Source organism: Aythya marila (assembly GCF_965140915.1).
Source record: "Aythya marila genome assembly, chromosome: 18".
Classification (NCBI taxonomy): Eukaryota; Metazoa; Chordata; class Aves; order Anseriformes; family Anatidae; genus Aythya; species Aythya marila.
In genome coordinates, this window is record NC_139059.1 from 5,428,716 (window position 1) to 5,450,516 (window position 21,801).

Consider the following 21,801-nt stretch of genomic DNA (forward strand, 5'->3'; position numbering starts at 1 on the left):
CCTCAGCCAGGAAATTCCCAGCTCCTGCACGGTCTGTAATTGTGTTTGGTCCTCAGCATGTCTTGTTGCTTCTTGTTGTTCTGTGCCTGCGCAGATCTAAACATAGTTTATCCTGTTCAGTGCCAAGTGGTAAACAGTACAGTTTTCATGTCATTCGATTTCATTGAAAATGCTGCTAGTTTGGGTATATTTTGTCTGAAATGTCAGTTACATCAATAGCCTTAAAAACTTCAGTAATTCTGCCCAAGCCGAGCTTTCATTACATCCCTAGCTAATCTTGCTTGTTACTGGCATTACCCAATATCCCTATTACCTTTACATCTTCTATTTCTGTTTACTCTTCTTTGTTGCCTACCAAATCTCCTAAACCTATATTTTTTCTTTCTATTGCACAAAAAAGCATTGTGCACCGTGTCTCCACACGCCTTGCCAATCGTTGCTCTCTTTACGTCCCTCGCTCTGTACTTTTGTAATTAGAGGTTCTCAGTAACCAGCAATTTGGCCATCTGGGGCACCGCCGGTATGTGTACAATCACTTAATAACCCCCTGCTCGTTTTCCTGCCCAGGTACCACACACATTGCTGTGCTGTTACCCCGTTCTCGCTCTCTGTGCCATGTGGAAAGCTCCTCCACAGCCGGTGCCCACCCCGGCTGCGGGCCAACACCATTTTCCTCCCGTGCTGCCGGCGAGGGAGCTCTGTGGGGCCTCCGGTGGGAGGCTGGGGGTCTAATATCCCTGCAGGGAGGCCAACGGAGACCCGAGCTGACGGACCGGGCTGCGGGTGGGGGCTGCCCTAACGGGGGTGCCGCCGCCGCCGCTCCCCTCAGCGCCGCGCGGGGCCGGCCGTTGGGAGGCCGCGCAACGGTTACCATGGCAACCGCCCCGCCCCGCCCCGCCGCGTGCTGCTGTGGGAAGGGGAGGGGCTACACCCACCGAGGGGCGTGGTCATCAATGAGGGGGCGTGGTCATACCAAGGGGGAGGGACCACCGGGAGGGGGCGGGTCCATTGAAGCGGGGCGTGTCCGCCCGCCCGTCCCCCCGCACCAATGGCGAGGCCGCGGCGCGCCTGACGTCAGCGGCGGCAGCGCCTGCACATGGGCGCGCGGCCGGGGCGCGCGGCGCAGAGCGGGCGGCGGGCGGGCGGCAGGAGGGCGGCAGGGAGGGCGCTGCGCGGCGGAGGCGCCTCTCCCGCTCCCCTGCTCCGGCGGCCTGCAGGCGCCCCGAGGCCCGGCCAGGCTCGGCTCTGCCCGGCTCCCCCCCTCCCCGCTCCCCGCTCCCGTCCAGCAGCCGCTCCGCCAGCCGAAGGGGAAGGAGCCTCCGCCGCCGCCCCGAGGCAGAGCCCACCATGTCGCGGCCGCTCCCGCTGACCCCCCCGTTCCTGCCTCCCACCTACGGGGTGCTCAAGTCCCTGCTGGAAAACCCGCTCAAGCTGCCGCTCGCTCACGATGACGGTGAGGCTTCCCCCGGCAGCCCCGACCCCCCGGCCTTCCCCCCGCCCCGAAATGGCGGCCCCCGCCCCGATATCGCCGGGTTTATTCTCATTTTGTGCTGCTCCCCCCGGCGGTGAGGTAACTGCGGTGATGGCCCGAGGCCCCGTGCTGCTCGCCGAGCCCCTGCGGGGGCTGCCCGGGGCTGCAGGCGGCGGTCCGGGGGGTGCCGAGGCACGGCGGGGGGCAGGAGGCTTTAGCTGTTTAAAACCTTGCAAATATTTGGGAGAAATTCCCAGTTTCCCTTAAAACCGTTTGTTGGAATCACTGGGTGTTGTGGGAATAGGTAGGAAACGGGATTTTAACTTTTATTTATGCTTTCGTGCTACCCTTGAATTTTTCTCTGCATGTCAGAATCCCTCTTCTGTCAGGCTTTAAAAAAAAAGGCTGTCAGGCTTAATTTAGTGATGTTAAAACATTAGTAAGATTAACATCACCATAATTTATCTGAATAATACATTATTTTATAATTTACTGCATAGTATGAGGCAGGCAAAGCAAGCGAAACAAATTTAATTTGACGGCTACTTTGCTTGTGTAAGGACTAGCAAGGCTAGGACCTTAATTATTATTTTTTTCAAGTGTGACAAGATAATAAATACCTAAAGTTGAGGTCAAGACCATTCCTTTTCAGCAGAATATAGCGACGTCTTCCAGCTTGTTTTAGCTCAAATGCTTGCTTTTAAGTCCATTAGTATTTATTGAAGCTGACGTTCAAATCCATGCACGCAGTGGAATTGTTAACTAAAAGCAGGGGGAAGGTTGGATCCTGCAGAGCTGCTCAGTTGATGTGACTTCTCTTCTAACCAGAGGGAATCAAGGGGGTTATTTTTGTAAAGCAGGTATTCGTTTTCTACATTTTCTGAGAGTGCAGGGAAAATAAGTAGAAGCAGTGATATTTCTGTTACTCAGCTCTTATATATTTATTATGTGTTTTGTTTAAGCATTTGGTAAAGAAAAAGACAAAGAGAAGAAATTAGATGATGACAGCACCAGTACCACAGTCCCTCAGTCAGCTTTCTTGGGCCCAACATTATGGGACAAGACACTGCCATATGACGGAGACACTTTCCAGTTGGAATACATGGACCTGGAAGAATTCCTCTCAGAAAATGGCATTCCACCCAGCCCAAACCAGCATGAGCATAGCCCACACCAGCCAGGTCTCCAGCAAGCTACCTCAGCATCACCTTCTGTCATGGACCTCAGCAGCAGGGCTTCTACTTCAGTCCATCCAGGCATGGTGTCGCAGAACTGCATGCAGAGCCCGGTCAGACCAGGTAAATCAGCCCTAAGACCTTCCTATGGATTTTGGCGTGAGCCTTCCTCCCCACTGTAAATCATTACTTCTCACTGTACAGTTGGCAGGCAGTTTAGAGAGGGCCAATATGATTCATTTGCATGCAAAAAAAAGCCCCACTCTAGATACTGCTAAGTTGCTCCACAGGGATTTTTGGTTAAATTATGTCAGGAAGCTGCAGGAATTCCAAGGAAACTCCTGTCACCTTTTCTTCATTGGTAGCCTAGCTGTTGGCAAGCAAAAAATACACAAGCAGAATAGTAATGCGTAAATGCCATGGTGTTAAATAAACAGGGAGGACCATGAAAGTGAGCGTTCCTTTTCTTGACTAGTATTTGATGCAAGAGCATAGGAGACTTAGCGTAAGTAATTATTTTGAAGATGAAATTTAAAGATGGTGCTTCCTGTTTGGAATTTTGGCTGCAGTCTTATTCTGTACTGAACACAGTAAAATTTGCCACAGTATGTGGGGCAGGAACTACATTTTTAACTGCATTATAATCTTGGTTAGAGCAGAATAAACTTAAGTGTAACTCTGACCAGTATAGATAAATTACCTCTACGGTTACCTTAAGCTATGGGAAAATAAGGCATCATGGAGTCAAGTTCTGATCATAATGTGTGTTTCAAACCCTTTTGGTATCAGTGGAAGTGTTCTATTTGTTTGTTAACACTTTAAATCATCCCTTTAGAAGCAAACACAAATCCAGAATAACTGCTATGGCTTGACACCAGCATGGCTGAGATCGTGGTTTGGGGAGTTTTGTTAGCATGAAAGTTTGGAAAACATGGAGCTTTGCTTTTTTTATTAAAAAAAAAAAAAGTTTAAGGGTGAGTTATTGTGCTCTTCTGCTCACACAAGGTTTGCTAGAGCAAAGTGTGCTCTTGGGAGCAGGAAACCACTCCTCTCTCTTCTGCTTGATCGCTTGCCATGCTCAGCGTGCGAAGTCATTGTCAGAATCATCTGATAAGGAGGCAAAATAAATAAATAGAAGGACAAAAGTTGTGGAGCAGGATGAAGTGGAAAAGTCTTAAAATCTACAACATTCCTTTCTCATTAAAAAGAAATAAAATACCCCGCAAAACCCCCCAAACCTGTCAACAGACTCCTTGGCCCCACGTCAGATGTGTGTTTAGTTGTGGATTTCATTTACTCACATTATGTGGATTTTACTTTTTGTATTTCAATTTCAAGGCATTTCATAGTTAACCAGTAACTCATGAGGGTTCACAAAGTTGAAATATATTTGGAGTTGGCAAGAGTGGAATATTTAAAAAAAAAAAAAAAAAAAAAAAAAAAAAAAAAAACCCTACCCTGATTTTCCCAAGCCAGTTCTTATAAATAGTGCGGGTATGCTACCCCATTTTCTGTCACTTCTGCACACAAAATTAAAAGCAGATAATCCGTCCTCATTCTTTTTTTAAGGGAGGCTGGTTTTGTGCCAGGCTTTTAATGATCACCTGTCAGAATTTATTTGTAATCAGCTGCCTGCATGACTTGCTTTCATTTCATTGATTTTTGGGTTTTTCCCTAAGCTGTGTACAGCTGGGGGTTATAAACTTTTCTCACTAAAACTGTATGCTTATGTATGGCTGTAAAAGGAGTCAGGTCTCTTGGGGTAGGATAAAACACCTTAGTCTGAAGGTATTTTTTTCTCTATGCCATCTTGTCCTAAGAATAATAGGTTTGGATTATATATATATATTTTTTTTTTTTTTTGAAAGGGTGAGCTCCATTCCATTTCTTAAGATTTTTTCCCCTGTTACAGATAGGTGCTATGACTTAATTAACAGTAGTCTGGTTTATTGTCAGATTAATGTATTTTTTTGTGCTGTCATAAAAATCTGACAATCTTTTTTTGTAGGGATCGTCATGCATTTTAGCATTTGAGTGATCTTTAAAATACACAGTATTAAAAACATTTCTAGTGAAAGTAAAAATGATCATTTAAAGTTGTCATAAAAGCGCTGAGGCAAATGTGCTGCTTTGAAATATTAAAGTCAGACTGGAGCTAAATGTTAAAATTATTATAGTGGAGCCTTTTGGTTAATAAATCCTATAAGACCTTTAAAGACTCTTTTAAAACTGTCATGAAGTAAGGTTTTTTAATTGGTGTGAGTTACTGTTTCAATATATGTGGCTGTTGTGACTTGTATTATTGTAATAAACTCAAGACAAATAGTATGAAGTTCACAATTTCAATAAAAATTAATTCCACGTGATTGTATTATTTTTAGGAAGACTGAATTTTCTAGGTGATAGTAGTTCTTAAAATGTTTTGTCTCCACTGATCTTTATCTTAATTTTTTGATGGCCTGTTTGAGTATATGATGTGGACTTGGGCTGAAGCAAGAGTCAAATGTTGTGCTTCTCGCATCCCTACTTTAAATGACTCCACAGAATTTAACATCAGTATATCACATGTAGCTGGCCAAAAATCTGAGACTTGCATAGGCTGTATACGGGGAAGGATGTGTACATGAGTGTGGATACCAAACATGTCTCCCATGCGTGCGTGGTGTATCTCAGACAGAGGTCTACACAGAAGTGACATAAGATAACTTAATTTTGTGCACGTGTTGAAGGGCAAGCCTTACCTCTCTTTAGAAACTAGTGGTGTCACCTAGATATGTGTTTTATACCACCTCTGGAAGAGATCTGAGAATTTGCATTGCCTTTCAGTGAGAACTGGGGTCAGGCTCAGCAAAGCTGGACTGACCATGGCTCTAAACATAATATTACAAGATCCTCGTGGATCTTGTAATAGTGGGAAACTAATAAACAAAACCCAAAACAACAACAAATGGTTCCTTATAAATTTGAGTTTTTTATTTCCAGCTTGCATTGTCTGGTTATTAGAAAAATGTGTAGTCTCACCAGTTTGTCATTTATTATGTGAACTATAGCAAATAACAAAGTAAGCACCCGCTTTCTTGTAAATTTCTGTTTCGGCAATCTATGCAAAAACTGGTCTTTGTGGAGAGAAGGGATGCAGGATAATGTTTTGTGGTGTTGTTTTTTTTTTTTCAAAACTGGAATCTAAAGTATTTAAGTATTTCTTTTTCAGGGTATCACTCTAAATCAAAATGCTATTTATTAATTTTAGTGTTGCAGACCGTCATTTGTTGTAACATAGATGTATCTGAAACATTATTTCTCCCTGTAGTGGGTGCTGACTAGTTGGTTGCAAATTAGTCTTTCTCAGTAAAACAGTTATTTTAAAACTAGCTTTTTAAGCTACCTGTTACTGCAAATGTTTTCTTGTTTCTCCATCTGTTGCAGATCTTTTGCTGTTTTTTTTTGTTTGCTTTTTTTTTTGGTTGAATGTAAATCGCTGTGGTGTCATTTAATGAAATTGGGAGTATTCATAGCCGTTTGTATATAAAGGGAGTATCATGTTTTGAAGTTAGGTTCTGGTTGCTATTACCTGGCTTTTTTTCTATGGGTAACCCTTATTTGGGTAAATGGGATAGCAGCATGAAGGGTTCGCATGGAGTGAGTGAGAGTTCAGAAGCATTAGCTAAGTCTGGTGGAAGACTCTAATTAGAGGATTTCTGTTCTTCGAGATTTAGATGTGAATTTTCTGTTTGCAGCAAAAGCCTTGGCAACAGGGCTATGTCGGGGGGGATACTGCTGACACAGTGATATCCCCTGTGTTGTCACAGTCCTGCTCCTTGTGGCGGATAGGGCCATGGGAAGCTTAGGGAAAAAAAACTCCTGTCTTTGCATTCCTGTGACAGTGGTTTTCACTCTGCAGTGCCTGGATTGCTAGTGCCTTAGACTACTTGCAAAGGATCTGCCAAAGATTAAGGGGAAAAAAAAAAAAAAAGAAAAGCAAGCTTTGTAATCTGTTGCAGAAATACAGATGTGAGATATCTAGAAGTCTTCGCTTTCGGTGACAAAATAAGATTCAGAGGTGCATTCATCAAAAAGCTGAACACCATTTCTGTTTGAAGTGTGCTCCCCTCAGCCCCCTCTTGGAAGAACACGAAGATTTATTAAATGCTCTATTGTACGTACTCAGCAGAGAGATCTCATCTAGAGCACATTATCTTTTACTTCTTGCATGTATACTGAATCGTAACGACTGACACCAGGCAGAATTGGGTGGGTTTTGGTATTTTTTTAACTGGTTTGTGATAGGCGTATGCCGACGGGGATGGTTTGCTCTTGCTCCATCCGGCCACTCGGCTGCATACTGGGAATGACTTGGTGAAGGGGGCAGCCCACAGAAGGGTGTGTGCAACACTCCCTTTATTGTAGTCTTCCTTCCCCTGTGTTTCTTAACGTGACCTCCTCTTCCAGCACAGCCTTTGTAGTGTGAAGGGCAGCATTCCCGGCAGCCAGCTCGTCTGCGGAACCCTCTCCTGAGCTCTAATCGCTGTTTACAAGCAGTTCAGGGTTGCGTGAGCCATAACGTGAGCCCCGTTCCTTAAAGGTGAGGGCTTCTACCTGCAGCCAGCACTGAGAGGAGCTGGGTGCTTCCCCATCTTTGGTGTCCCACGTGATAACAAGGGAATGACCAGCTAAACCGCCCGGCAGGCTGTACCAGAGCTGCTCTTCACATTGCCTCTCACGTGAGGCTCTGAATGGCTGCTGCCTGCACCACCATGTGCTCTGGGCACGTGGCAGTCCCCTGTGCAGCCTGCTCAGCATGGCTTTTGCTAGAGCAGCAGGCACGCCAGCCGGTGCCGAAATTGCAGTCAAGTGGAAAAGTGCAGCTCTGCGCGCTGCGAGGGGAAGGCAATATCCAGGCAAGCCTCGCACGCTGCTTTCTGGATCAAAGGAAGATGCAAAATATATTCTGGCAAATATTAAAAATAGCCTGTCACATGATAACAAGGGGAAAAAGTGCTGAACGAACAAGCCTTGTTAATGCTAGAAGCAAGAACACTGTGTCTCTTTCAAAAGATCTAATTTTAATATTCGCTGTTAAATGTTGATTATTAGTTAAATAATTGCTCAACTACGTGAAAGAACTTGAAGTTACTTAGGAGTTCAAACAGTAAACAGCAAGAAAGGTCTTGGGTTTTGTACTATATGTTTAAAATGTGCCTGGCCTGATGCTTGAGTTCTCCTGTGGAGCAGTGCCTTCCACACAGATCCAGCTGTGTAAGCATGTAAGGGCTGTCTGGTGTTAGCAAGAGGATATGCAGAGGGAGCAGTGTGGGTTTTGTCCCTTGAGTAAGGTGTTTGAGGAAGAGTTGAACTTGTTGCACTTACCTAGAAAAATGCTGTGACTTTCTCCTAGCCTTGCTTCCCAGTTCAGAGTGTTTGCCTGACTGGTTGTCTGCTGCAGGGGTCTGACTTTTAAGAAGCGAGTACACCATGAAGTCTTCCATGAAACACTATGTTAGAGTTAAGAGATGAGATGTCATCAGGAGATGTATACGAAGACAATGATGCTATCTGATTAGATGAAGCTACGAGGAAACATCCTAAATTGTTGCAATCTGTACATATTTATATGACAACAGATTGGCAGTTGTGGGAGCCAGCAGCAGCCAGACTCTGCCCAGTGAATCCCAGCGATGAGTACTTTACTCCTGGTGTGGTGCCACTGATTTCAGCCCAGCTTGTTGACTGTCCTCCTTCAGCAGCTCCTAGGTGGAGCAGCAAAATGTCACCATCCATTCTCTTGTCACTGATCTTTCTGGACTTCTTAAGGGGGGTAGCTGGTCTCAGCGTACCAGTGGAGATTTCTCAGGATGGAAGAACATCTTTGACATGAGTAAAGAGTACTTGAGTTCATTTGAAATCAGAAGCTTGGCTGGCAGAACATCGTGCAGCTATTTAATATTTGTATTACACGCTAACATAATCATTAGCTTGCTTCTGAAAAGTCTTACTTTCATAACAAAATATATTGCAATATTTTGTCAGAATTCCACAAAAGACTGTGAGGATCAGGAAAGAGCACTTCAACAAAGTTATATGCAAGAAAAACGGTGATTTGAGCTATTCTGTGTGAGGTAAACGGCGAAGGCTCTGTTTAAAAAAAAAAAAAAAAAAGCAGTGCTTTAAAGCAAACCTCAAATCCAGTAGGAGCTAATGGAGTAAGTTGTATGTGAGGAGTAAATATAGAAAATGGATGTTAAAATGCACATTTATGTCAAAATGAATACAGTATAAACAGATTTTGTAGCTTGTATGGCGGTGTTTCATGAACAAATGGCATTGAAGGAGCCAGCAAACAGTGTTAAAGAAGCTGTCTGTCACGAAGCTGAGCTGGGACCTGAGAGCTTCAGATCTCACATAGGGAGAGCTAACGCAGGCAGGTAAGGCAGTGTCTGGTAGGCATTTCATCAGGGTTTTTTTCTGCTGGGGTTCTTTAGGGCACTTCAGCTTTGTGTAACTGAGGTGCCACCCATCAAGTTTTAAATGACTACAAGTTATTGTTCAACCTCATTTTCTGACCAGCTTTGAAGCTGTTGTATAGTTCTGCTTCCCTGTCCCATTCTCTGGTTGAACTAAATCTTGCCAGGGCTAAATTCAGCCCAGATTTTCATTGTACACCATCCAGCACCCTTGCTTAGCATCTCTGATGTGGCACTCTTTTGCTTAGGGGTTCTCTGCTCAACTCTTAGAGAAACAGCTTTAGCTTTTCATCTTACTGCTAGTATTCTCTTGTTCATATTATTTGCTGTTTAATGAAAACAGGCATCGAGGATTTTGACACCCTTTGCTCATAAGCTTGTGCTTTGGTGTGTGGCCACTTGTAGAACAAAGAATAAAAAATCCAGATTGCGTTAGGGTCCTAGAAAACTCGGGTCCTCATTAACTGAAGTGAAGATGTAAGTTATTACTGGAACATAACTTGGCAGGTACCCATGGATCAATGTTTTAGCATGCGTTTACTACAGGCAGATGTCAGAGTGAACTACAGCAGTAGCTCATCTGTGACAAAATGTCATCCTTAGATATTCAGGTGTATAAGCAGAGAGGTGAAAACACATTTTGTGACAAAGATTGGTTGAAGACGGATAATGGTTTTAAAGGAAAAAAGTTCTTTTCCAATTAGCCTTAGGGAGCTCAGCTTGCTATAAATTCTTTGTTCTGGAACGTGGCTGTGGACAATAGGTCAAAGATTAAGTAATTCATTACAGAGCTGGTTGGTACTCCTGAATTTAATAAACAAATGAATGAACAGGGCTCTCCATCCCCAGCAAGATCATTACTTTGTGTGGCAATGACTGGACCTTAACTTTTTTGGAACACTCGTAAGGCTTGCCACTCTTAATTCCTGTATGTGGATGCCGTGTTATTTGAGGTGACCTGATAACTCAGCAATAGTAATGCAGAGGAAGGCATCCAAAACTGAATTTAAATGCGGTCCCATTAGGAACTGCTTATAACTTGAGATTATGAGGAGGCAAGGAAGGAAACTGTAGATTGCCTTTTGGAAAAGGGAAGGAACAGTAACATGAAACTTTGAAAGACAAAATATTCCTGCAGAGCTCTGTTTTATGGAGCAATCCGTGTTTAGAGACTACTGAAATAATAGTACTAAACCTTCTCCTGGAAGCCTATGTTACTCAAGGTTGTGGAGTATAAAATAGACTCAAAATAAGAGGGGCTGCACTGAAATAAAGGAGGCAATTCAAAATGCTTCGGTCACTTTCACAAACTCACCATTGCAAGGTTTGGAAGTGAGACCCACCCCAGCAAGAGTCTGTCTCAAAACCAGCTGGGTGCTTAGTAAGAAGGAACTGGCACTCAAAAACAAATTCTGCTCCTCATCACAACAGAGAGGGTTAAACTGATTTAATTTGAAGGAGCCTGCAGCAATCAGACATACCACTGTGTTCCCTCTCTTTGTGCTGCATAGTGGAAATACAGATGTTAATGACGTCTGTAATCCCTGCAGCTGTGGCCCCGTGTTACAGCATGGGGCATTTGGCCATTTTGTGTATGTAACTCTTGCAGCTCCCTCGCTGATTGTGGTAGATGGATGTTGCGGATTTTCTTGCCTGATTTGCTGTGAAAGCAAACGTTATGCTAGGTGTGTGGGGCCTCTTGTGTGCTCCTGATCGCGATTTTTGAGTATATAGGCTGATTTTAGGCAAATGTGGCAAGCAAGTTGAGGTTCTGATAGAGTAATTACACTGCTAAAATTTCATGAAAATAGATGGCTGGATATGATAGGAATATGTTAGTGAGCAGGAAGAGCTGTAATGTAAATGTGCATTTTCTATATCAGAGAATTTGCATAAAACCTTTAAAACGCCTGATGTGTGTGAAGTGCTTCGGTGAGAGCTGACACCCTTCTAGACACCATGACATGGTGATTCACTTTGAGAAACAAGTCTGCAAAAACTACGTTTAATTGGTTGCCAGCGGGTGTCAAACTTTTTTCCACCATTATTCTTCCTTCAAAATCCTCATCTCCTGGAGTCGTGTGATTATGTGACTCTAAGGTTTCATTTAAAAAGAGAAGTTGGAAAACCAGCTGTATGATTTGCAGGCGAAATCCCAAAAGCACCAAACCCAGGTAATGGAACGATCTTGATCCTCTCTAAAGTTATTTTACCTAAAAAGCTGAATGTTTGTGCAACCTTGCTCCATCCTGTTCCTCTGGTGCAGCAGAAGCGCTCCAGCTCCACTGCCAAATTTGAAACTCCCTTGCAGTCAGCCAAGTTTAAATTTGAGGCCTGTTATCTTATCACAATTATTGCAGTATCACATGTGGGCACACGGCCAAGTGACCTTGTGTATGTGTCCTGCCATTCATTCTCTGCAGTGTGTTTCAGCCCGAGTGCTCTGCACAAAGCTCCCTTTTACAGCTTGTTCTAATCAGTGTAACTTTCCACCGGGGTCTGGGGTGGAGGTGGGTTAGAAGTGAATGAGAAACATGGGACAGTGAGAGTGGGCTAAAAATGTTCAGGGATCAAAGAGAAAAGTAGGTCGTGGCAGGGTATGTGTGCTGGGAGGAGGAAAGGGGGAGCGGGAGCTAGGGGAAGGCTTGTTTTCCTATTGGCTTTTCGAAGTTGTGCAATTTAAGAATTGGATTAACCTGATATGACTTTGTTTTTCTGCCAGATTAGATATGTTGAGTTTCTTGGCATTGTGAATTGTACAGTACATTGTGTGCTGTAAATATGGGTGTGTCGGGATAAAGCTGTAATGACACAACACACTTGCAGTCTAATACGGCGCTGCTGGGTCGACTCCCCTGCTCCCTTCGCGTCCCCTTCCCTCTGCCCCGAACGCACATACTTGTCAGGGCATTTAGGAGTTTGTTACAACAGAACCACCTTCTGCTTCCAGCCCAGCACTGAGATGTTTCAATACCCTTTTTGGTAAGGTAATGCTTACCTGAGTCCTGAAAGTACATTTGGTCTGACACTGGCATCATATTGTGGTATATACTATATGAAGTGTCTTTTTTTCTTTTTTCTTTTTTCTTTTTTTTTTTTTTTTTAAAGAGGGGAAAAAAGGAGAAGGAAAAGAAAGAAAAAGCTATATGGAAACTCTTGAGTTTCATCCTGCTTTCTCAGAATTAAGTTGGAGAAATTTTATATGGAAATGTTACAATTTTTTTTGCTTTGCCTATTTTATTTTATTTTATTTTTTTTTATTTTAAGCTAAGTCTAAGACATTGCCTTGAGTGTAATTTTGGGAGAGTAAAATTCAGGTGCAGATCTGGAGTTACTGCAAGTGCCAAGCTCAGTGCCACTTGAGGTTCATCACAGCAGCGTATGGATGTCTGCGTTAAGTTTTGATGACAGTGTCAGTGTATATTTTTTTTTATATGTTCCATGCATTGTGAGGTAACTTCATGTGGTACACCCATCGTGTACGTTGGGCCAGCCCCACGGAGGAGCCCTGTTCTCTGTGCTTACTGCAGGGTGAGGGTGAACAATGAGGGCTTGGGCTGAAGGCAGTGCAAGCTGGCACCTGGAGCTGGGTGGTCAGGACGGCCCCAGTCCGCTGGTGAACGCTGCTCTGAGGAGTGCTAAGGAGTGTGCAGGCTCTGGGGAGTGAAACAGAATCGTAGGGCACCCCTGTGTAATTCCCACTCTCAGGTTTCCAGCCCTCTCCTGGGACTGCAGCTACCCAAGCAGGTTAGTCCCAAGGTGCTGACCACAGCCTGGCCTTTGTCACCAGCTGTGTAGGGGCCTGCCCTCTGCACCACTGTGAGTACAGTGATAAGCAAGGGATTAATTCCCCTGTCAGTAGTGAAGACTATGTTTCTTGGAAGAGAAGAGCGTAGATATCCAATATGGGTTTAAATTGGATACCGAGATTTTGCCGTGTTACTTAACTGCATTTCCCTAATGCATTACTCTACCTCACATTGGGCAAAATGCAGTGTACTGATAAGGTGCAGGTTTTTCTGAAGTGGTACTGGTCTGGTCCTTATGGTGATTGAGCCATTTGTTGAGAGTAACATGGGCTGAGTAAACGGGAGCAGGAAGTTGACCGTCTGAACACCTGCATCATGTAACTATGCTTATGTGAGAGAATTAGATGTAGAGCTTAGGGATATGGTTTAGTGGGGACTGCTAGCATTAGGTCAGAGGTTGGACTCGATGATCTTGAGGTCTCTTCCAACCTAGAAATTCTGTGATTCTGTGTAATTAGGAATGAGTACAGCACAGTTGAAGTTAACCTGCATATCCACCTTTTGAGGAGGTTAGACCTCAAGCCTTCAGTTACAAGTGTTGGACAGCTGCAGTTTGGGTGTCTGTTTAAAACACCTTTTTTCTCAGTTGGTATCTCAGCACTTAAAAAAATAATAAATAAATTAAGGCCTAGATTGTCCAGGCTCTGAGACCTGACATTCATCCCTCCACAATCACGTGGCTGCTCGCAGAAGGGCTGATCTCTGTTGGACTGGACTTACTGCCAGGCTTAGGACACACTTTTCCATATTCTTATCTGTTCAATTTTCTCAGTGCGACGTGGTTGAAGTCATTGTTGAAAGTCATGGTAGTTTCTGGAAGCTGTTCTGAACACGTGAATAGAAATCATGAGCCAAATAGAAGGAAAGAGCTGGAGGTGTAATTGTCAACTCGTGTGTCTCTCAGATTTCACCAAATACTGCACGTGTCTAGGTTATCAATTTATTTCTGTTAGAAAGTAAACAAAGCTCGCTTTTCTTAGGTGCTCTCAAGAGCGTTTCATCTGCATTGCTCTTATCTGCAGCAGGGATGTGTTTCTTGGGGCTCATTTGGAGGCTTCTCTTTCTGCTCCCGCATGCAGCGTGCTCTCAAGCATCACGTGCACCTCTGCTGCTGGCCAGGGATGCTGTTGATCCCTTCCTGAGTCAGTTATTTGAAAACGTTATCACTGCTATCAAAATATACTACCTTATAATTGGGGCAGCTTCTAGTCCATTATGCCCTGTGTGTTTTTTTGGATTGAATCCTCTGGCCAAGTTTTATCTCACTTCGTGAATGTTCCTCAGTGCTCAGTACTACTGTCTGGTGGCTGTTCAAGTAACGTCAGCAAAATCTGAGCTGGGGGGGCCGTGTACCACCATCAGATTCATAACTTTCCTTTACTGGGCCCCACCCTGAGAGGCCTAAGTACCTCTTATTCTCCTGCATACGGGATTTGAAGCTGTGCAGTGTTTTTCTGAGCTACTTACAAGAGGCTCTCCTAATCCTGTACCATGAAGGATTCACAGTGGCTTTTCAGAATCAGGTCCTTTCAGGGTCTGCATGCTTGAAGGTGTTGGTGTTTAACTGCTTATGTCCAGGTGAATGCACGGTGCTCAGCACCTCCGCAGCATGTGCTCAGCCCTGTGAGCCCAGTCAACCCCGACTTAAAACAGCCCTGTCGACACGTGTTGAAGCAAAACCCCTTAAGTGATTTTTCTTCTGCCCTTTAGTTTATAGCCTGTGGCTTGTTGTTTCCCACTTTCTCACGTTTTCCCAAAGCCGCTGGTGTGTACAGTCTGAAGATCACATTTAACCAACACAAGGAAATCAGCTTGGCCCGACTGGCTTCTTTATCACGTGGCTGAGAATGTGTTCACTCTGTTCTGCCAGACTATGGCTAGCTGAGCAAAATACAGTGAAGCTCTGGGCTTCTGGCCAAGCTTTTATTTCAGTTTGGAGCTTACAGCCACATATTTGCTATTTGGCAGGACATCCACTGGGGTATATTTGGATAGTAATCTAGCATTGTTTTGCTGCCTTTTTCTTCCTTTTTTTTTTTTTAATACACAAATAGTATAATCCCAACACTTACTTTGGCCAGTCTGTACAAGATTTCTCAGTGTGCACCGTTATGTACATGCAGTCAGAACTTGCAGTCGTGACCTTTGGTAAATATAAGTCAAAGCAATTAACTTTCTTTTATTGAAAAATTCTTGATGTCCTACTCTTTGCCCCCTGTGTGCCGATAATGGAGCTATGTTGTTACTCTTTCCAAGATCAAAAGCTTCACTAGGGTTTGATTGAAGTCCAATTATGGAAGGAAGTAGCTTTGCTGGAGCTCTGAAAATAGCAATAATTGTTAAAATAATAAAGTCTGTCCTTGTGTGTCTTTATAATCTGTAAAACTTCTTTTTTGGGGGAAGGGGGTGGCTTTCCTCTAGTTTCAAGATGAAAATATTAGCAACTATCTCAGGGAAATAGGAGTGTGCTGTTAGAAGAACAAGTATCCCACTCAGGGTTTGGTACTTCAGCCCTGTTCTGCATCCCAAGCTCGCCTTCCTCCAGAGCTGTTTGCATGCAGCCTGACTCATGCAGGAAAATAAAGCTGGATTTGATTTTTAACAGTATGGGAGGCTTTGGGTTTGGGGGGATAAAGGCTTTATGATGCAAACTCATTTATTTTTCTGTGAAACAAAAATGGGCTTTTCAGAATACAGTGTGTTTTGGAAAGTTGGCTCTGGATTTGAAACCCTAACATCTCGGATGGCACCCTTGAATGAAAGAATAGTACAAAAGCACAAGGCTTCAGAAGGGGGCACAAAACATTATCGCAAGCAGTGGTGTTACTTTGTGAAGGGACATATGTCTCTCTTGAAGCATGGGGGTTTTGTGGGTGGTTTCATACAGGCAGTAATCAGCCTGGAAGCCTGTGCTTGTGGCTGCTTTATCAGACTCCTTGAACTGTGTCTGAGCAGACAGGCACTAGTGAATGCTGGCATACTTCTCCCAAAATCTTTGTTGTTCTGTAGAATTTGTATTTACAGATGCCTTCTCTTAGTGTCTCCTGCATCCTCAGAAAGAAGAGAGCCTGGGAGAAAGAAACCTGCAGGGAGTCTCAGCTGGTGTCGACTGACAGCTTCAGGCAGGGAGAGCTTGGCTCTTGATCTTAGAGCTCGGCTTGTGTAAACGTCCGTTTATCAGCACTCGGTTAATTGAAACATCAGGACGAATAAATACAAGTTGGGATGAGAATATGGAGGATGCTAAATGAATCTCTTCCAGCATTTTTCACTGATTGCTGTAGGTGCTGCTTTGATAATACATTTATGTCTAACTAGAGTTTTAAGCTTAGATAAACTGTGGAAAAATGTTTTGTCTTTTTTTAATCTCATGTACGTATACATACAGCTTATATAGGACAGTATAAATCCCCATGTGAAAATCAGCTCTCTTGTACTTTCTCTTTACACAGCTGGACTCAAGAACACTAATTACTTGAGTAAAATCTTTGTGTTATACATGAATGGTATTGATTATTAAGCCCAAAGGGTTTTACAGATCCAGTGAAGCCCATTGATTGTCACACTTGTCATGTGAATCTTTAGAACTATAATTTTTTTTTTTTCTTAGCCCCTTAAGTTACCAGGACAGGACCTGTTTTATTTGTGAGAACCTTGCTGTTATGCTCTCTCTGTTGCAGTGAGAATTTAGCCTTCATTTGCTTCAGCATTTTTGAAATGGATTTCTTCTGGCCATAAGATAGTTTTAAGATTTGTTTTATGTCTATTAAATATTCTGCCTAAAATAGTTCAGTTCCTTGGTCTTACTGGGTTTGGATGGGTCACTGCTCTACGAACTGCTTCATTGCCTTCTGAAAATCTTGGCTTAAAAAAAAAAAAAAACCACACACACAAAAATACAACCCTAGTGAGGGGTACCCTGTTGGTCGGCTTAAAGATGTTTATACAGTCAGCAGCTTTAGCTGCTCTCTGAAGCAGCCTTGCCTGATCTCCAGGAGCTGCTGAAACCCATCAAGCAGGTTCCTGTTAACCAATTATCCAGTTAGGCAGAAAGAGGAAAGGTGTTTCTGCTGCTTGTTTTTCTTTGCAAAGTTTAACCTGTTCTTCCCCAAGCTTCCGTTATTGTGAGCAGTTGTAACTCAGCAGTAACAGCAAGGTGAGTAAGAACAAGGTTAGAAGGAGTCTCTGGTCTTGCAAATACTGAGCTGTGTCAGTGTCTAGCCCCCAGCTGGGCAGAGACGTGCAGTTTCCAGCATAAATCCAGACACTGATTCTTAGCTGTAAGTCCTACCTGGTGTTCATCATCTAGCTTTTTGTCCTGCATTTTAACAAAATATTTACAAAAACAAGTCAAAACACTCCCTACCCCAAAGCCAATAATGAATGTCCCATTGCTGCCAGAACAAATCTGTTGGTTCCCAAACACTCCTGCTGGGGCTTATTGGAAGACTTCAGTTGCTTGCTATGTAAGTGGTGCAGGTGATGCAAAAAAAAGCTCTTTTCTCACACAGCTTTTAAATATATGCTCAGGTGCTACCAGACAGTGTGATTGTCCACATCTGACCATCTTCTGCAGTGATTGATAAGACAGGACATGTCTGTGACTGTTTTATTGGCTATCAGTGCTAGATATGTCTGCCGAGTTCAGAGGGATTGTCAAGTGACTGTGCAGTTGTCAAACAAATAATTTTGCTTGTGGTTACTGGAAATAGTAAGTGAGTGGGTGGGATAAGGTGAAAAGACTCCTCTCATTCTCTACTGGAATTACGAGTATAATTGACTTTCATGACTGCTGTAGCAAATGATAACTTGGTGAAGAATTTTCTTCCTTCCTTCCTATTAGTTCCATCAGTAGCAAAATCTCCATGGATTCTCTGACATGTAACAGAGCTCATGAGGCTGCCTTTCGGTCAGGGAATTAAGAATTTCTTTGATTTATATTGTTTTCACAAAGCTTGTTAGTAATATACATTTGAGACTGATATGTGTCTGCCAAATTTGTTTGAAATTGGCCAACAGTTTGAAAAGTTTTTGGGAAGAGGCTACACAGTTGTGCACAGCACGGCCACACAAAATTCATTTCTTTAGGGAATTGATCTAAAGAGTAACTGTAGTGAGGCACTGAAATGGAGCTTGCAAAGTGATCATCAGAACTGAAGGCTGTTTGGCATCTTAATTGCGTACACAGCCTTTAACCAGGGACACAAGACAGTTCTTGCCCAAGGGTTAGATCCACGTAGGCAGACTTCCACCTGCCCAGGGCCTGTCCTTGTAGCAATGAGGTGCAGTTGGGTGACTGGAGTCGTCGTTTTGCAAGGGACTGGAAGCGCTTGTAAAGAGGCAGGCACAAATGCGCACTGGCTTAGGCTGTGGCAGAGCTTGAGCTGTGTTAGGAGCTCAGGGCTTCAAAATAGCTTCTCATTATCGGTAGGTTTTCTCTAGTTCTCTAGTATCCTGAGTAGCCTGAAGGTGGAACTGAATATTTACTACTGTTGCTTATTTTTTATTTTTCGAAGGAAAAGTCTGTGAATGCTGGAGTTGGAATTCACATTAATAACAAAAATTTAATAGAGCCCTTCAATGATTAAGATTTTACTGAGTTTCACTCATGCATGGAGTACTCAAAGACCTTATCCCCACAGTGAAATGAAGGCAAACAAGGTTGAGCAAAGTTCTTGTGACACTCAGCCAGGGAGCTGCAAAGCAGGGGCAGCCACCTCATGCCCAGCAGGTAGGAGAAATGTTCCCAAACAGGTGAAAATAAAGCTGGTACTTTGTCCAGGCAGCAGGTTAAGCAGCTGAGGTATGCGAGCTGAAGAGCATACTGTGTGCAGTGGATGGAAGTGTCATCTAAGCTGGGTGTGAGCAGTGTGGAATGTATGTACATAAATAGACCCGGGCATGAGGAAGCAAGGTGTTTGTACCTGTGAATGGATTAGTTACTTCTGGTGAAGTGCACGAGAACACAAGGTTTGCTTCTGTAGGAAGAACCCTTTTAAAGGTGGCATGAAGCATCTTTATCATGAGACCTGCTCTTAATTTATTTCCGAACCTCTGGAGCACCATAAATATGGTCAGTGCTATTTTCTTTATTCCTTCTGCATATATAAAAGGAGAACAAATAAACATGCTACAGACTTTGCTACATTTTTAAAAGTATCATTTATATGGTGCAGCTCTGTTTTCTGTAATTTTTTATATCCAAAATAGAGAGCTTTAGAACAGAGGAAGAACTGCATATCTGAGTTTAAGATAAAATAAGATGATCTCTGTGACAGAGACAGCAGAAATGATGTGATATGACAGTTGCTGTAGCAACACCACCTACTTCATGAAAATCAGAGTTAACAGGAGTGTAAAAGGTAAAGCCCACATAATTTTCCAAGCCTGTGAATTGTTGCTGCCCTCAGCTTGCAGTGCTTTACATCTCTCCAATGTTTCTCCTTTTGTTTTGGCACGGGTATATGGCCAGACCCATGCCCACATTCAGCAGGGCACGTTGTGGTGCTCTGCAGGGCAGCACGTGGCCTGCTGTGAGCAGAGGAACAGAACATGTAGGGTTGGGACCCCAAAAAAATCCTCACAGAGGCTTTGGACAACAAAGTACTCTAAGACCCATGCTGTCTCTTAGGTATTCCACTTAGAGAATACGACCACTGTCATAAAAAGGAAGCCAGATAATCAAATGTTGGAATCAGCTTATAGGAACGCACTGTTATATTTAATATAAATGGTAAGGATTGTTGAGACTGAAGCTGTCGAAGGTAAGTACACTGTCCCTTTCCTCCCTCCCAGATAAACCCTAAATAATGATGTTGCATAGCAGTGATACATTGCCCATGAAAGTAGGAAAACACATTGTCTTTGATCAGGATGGTGTTGAGCTGCTTGTTCGGCTGCTGCCAAGTGCCGAGCACAGCACACAAAGGGCTTTGTTCACTGGCAGGCAAAATTACTATATTTGAAGGGGGCAGAAGTGTCTCTGTTAAAGAAATGCTTCAGTGCCAAGATATTGTTTGAAAGTTGGGATGTCTGCGTCGGCAACTGATTTCGAAATTTGCAGCTATGGCTACTGGAAGAAAAATGCAGTATTAAAAATACATTTACTGTAAATAGGGTTGCCATTGGCTTACACTGAATGGTAACTTTCAGAAAACAAAGTCCTGTTTGCTTATACATATTTTTAAAAGGTAGACATATTTAAAAACTTCGATACAATGTGAATTGTGAAGTGATTTGCCAGTTCATGTTGCCTTAAAGACAACTCTCAAGCTATTTAATATTTTGAGTGCTTGGCAACGGAGGGCCATGCAGTGTGCAAAAAAGTACGTCTCCATTACACACAAACTGGGGGAAAAGAGGAGGTCACAAGAAGGAAAAAAAGTATTCCAGAGTTTCTTCAAGAAATATTCTATCATATACCTATTTCATGACAGCTATTTTTAAAAGATAAAAGCCTAAAGATCTTGGTAAGTGGTGTTTTCTTTGGTCACTTTTCCCTGAGATGTTTTGCTTATTTTACCTTCATCTCTCTGTGAAAACATGACTGCAGTTGTTAGGTGCAGAAATCTCTGCAGGCAGTAGTTTGGGTTTTGACACTCAGTACTGTAGCGTTTTCAGCTATTTTCTGGTGCTAGATGACTTTTACATATAGAAGTGAACTTATGAGACAATGTCTTGCCCATTGTTCAGTGTCATCATATCTTTTTACCAGACTTAATTTTGCAGCTCCTCATTTTTTGTCTGCATCTGATGTGCTATGGAAACCTACGCTGTGCAGCAGCTGCAGAGAAATACAGGCCCACTGGTAACGTCCATGTGCAACAGTCTGGTCTCCTGGAATTTTCCCTAGGCCTCAGTTGCATGTTCCCTTCCTCCTCTCACCTATTTTTTTTACACAATGACTGATGCATTTGTGTACTTTATAAATGAAGATATCTATATCAATAGGAAAGATGCAACCACACGCCCTTGTGCTTTCTCTGTGCTTATTGAGAATAAAACTAGTATGTGAAACCAAATTAGGCCTCTGTGGCTATTGGGCTGTAAAAACATAAAATAAAATACACTTTTTTTTTGTTTGTTTGTTTGTTTTTTTCTCATTTTCCCCAACCATGTTAGGGGGTCCTAAATTAAGTTGAAGAGGAAAAAAAAACATGTACTAAGCCTTACACAGAAGGTTGTGGGAACAGCGTGTCCTCCTCCTGGCGTCTATACTTCTTAAAATGTGATTGTTACACAAATCACCCTCTGCAAAGCTTTAATTTAATTTTGTCACCAACAGTGTAGCTTTTATAGCAAATAAATGTAAATAAAATGAAAAGCTAATGCAGTAGTTCAGGTTTGTGTTGCGTACAGAACAGCTCAAAAGAGAAGGCGAGACTGCAAGTTGCTGTAACTCTGCCCGGTGACCCCTTTTTCGTAAGGGATATATTCAGAGAGCAGCTGATAGCATCTGTTGTCTGTCTCTCAGGCCTGCTATTAGCTACTGACTGGGACTTGGAGGAAATGTACCTGTTTCACGTGGCTTTTCCATGCCATTTGAAATCTCACTCACCTATGTTTTGATAACACACCCAAACAAGATGGGCTTGGGTACCAGAACTGGGTAATAGATACATGACTCACGGGTGGCATATGCTTTCAGGATTACATGGTGGCTTTGCGAGACCTGTTTACTGACTGGGAGCATGCTGTCCTGGATGTTCATTAGCCAAATAAAAAGAGCAATGCGAGAGGAACTCGGTCGGGAGTCTTGCAGAGAACATTGGCAGTGACACAAATGCAACCTGGGGGCAAGTGCCATCTTTGTTTTGAAAGGGGTGTTTATGGATGCTATATGAGGCTGTCACCTAAAGCAGGCTCAGCTAAAGTCTGCTGGTTGA

The 21,801-nt window shown here is 43.2% G+C and overlaps 1 protein-coding gene across 2 annotated transcripts in view; it reads left to right on the plus strand.

Moving 5' to 3' along the window:
* Window positions 1-1,144: 1,144 nt before the first annotated feature.
* HLF (HLF transcription factor, PAR bZIP family member) overlaps window positions 1,145-21,801 on the plus strand; it is a 36,021-nt gene continuing 15,364 nt past the window's right edge. For both annotated transcript variants that reach the window (XM_082774825.1, XM_082774826.1), the window contains exons 1-2: window positions 1,145-1,453; window positions 2,434-2,769. In XM_082774825.1, the coding sequence (XP_082630951.1) occupies window positions 1,348-1,453; window positions 2,434-2,769 (442 nt within the window). In that variant the 5' untranslated portion in view covers window positions 1,145-1,347. The remainder of the gene's footprint in view (window positions 1,454-2,433; window positions 2,770-21,801) is intronic.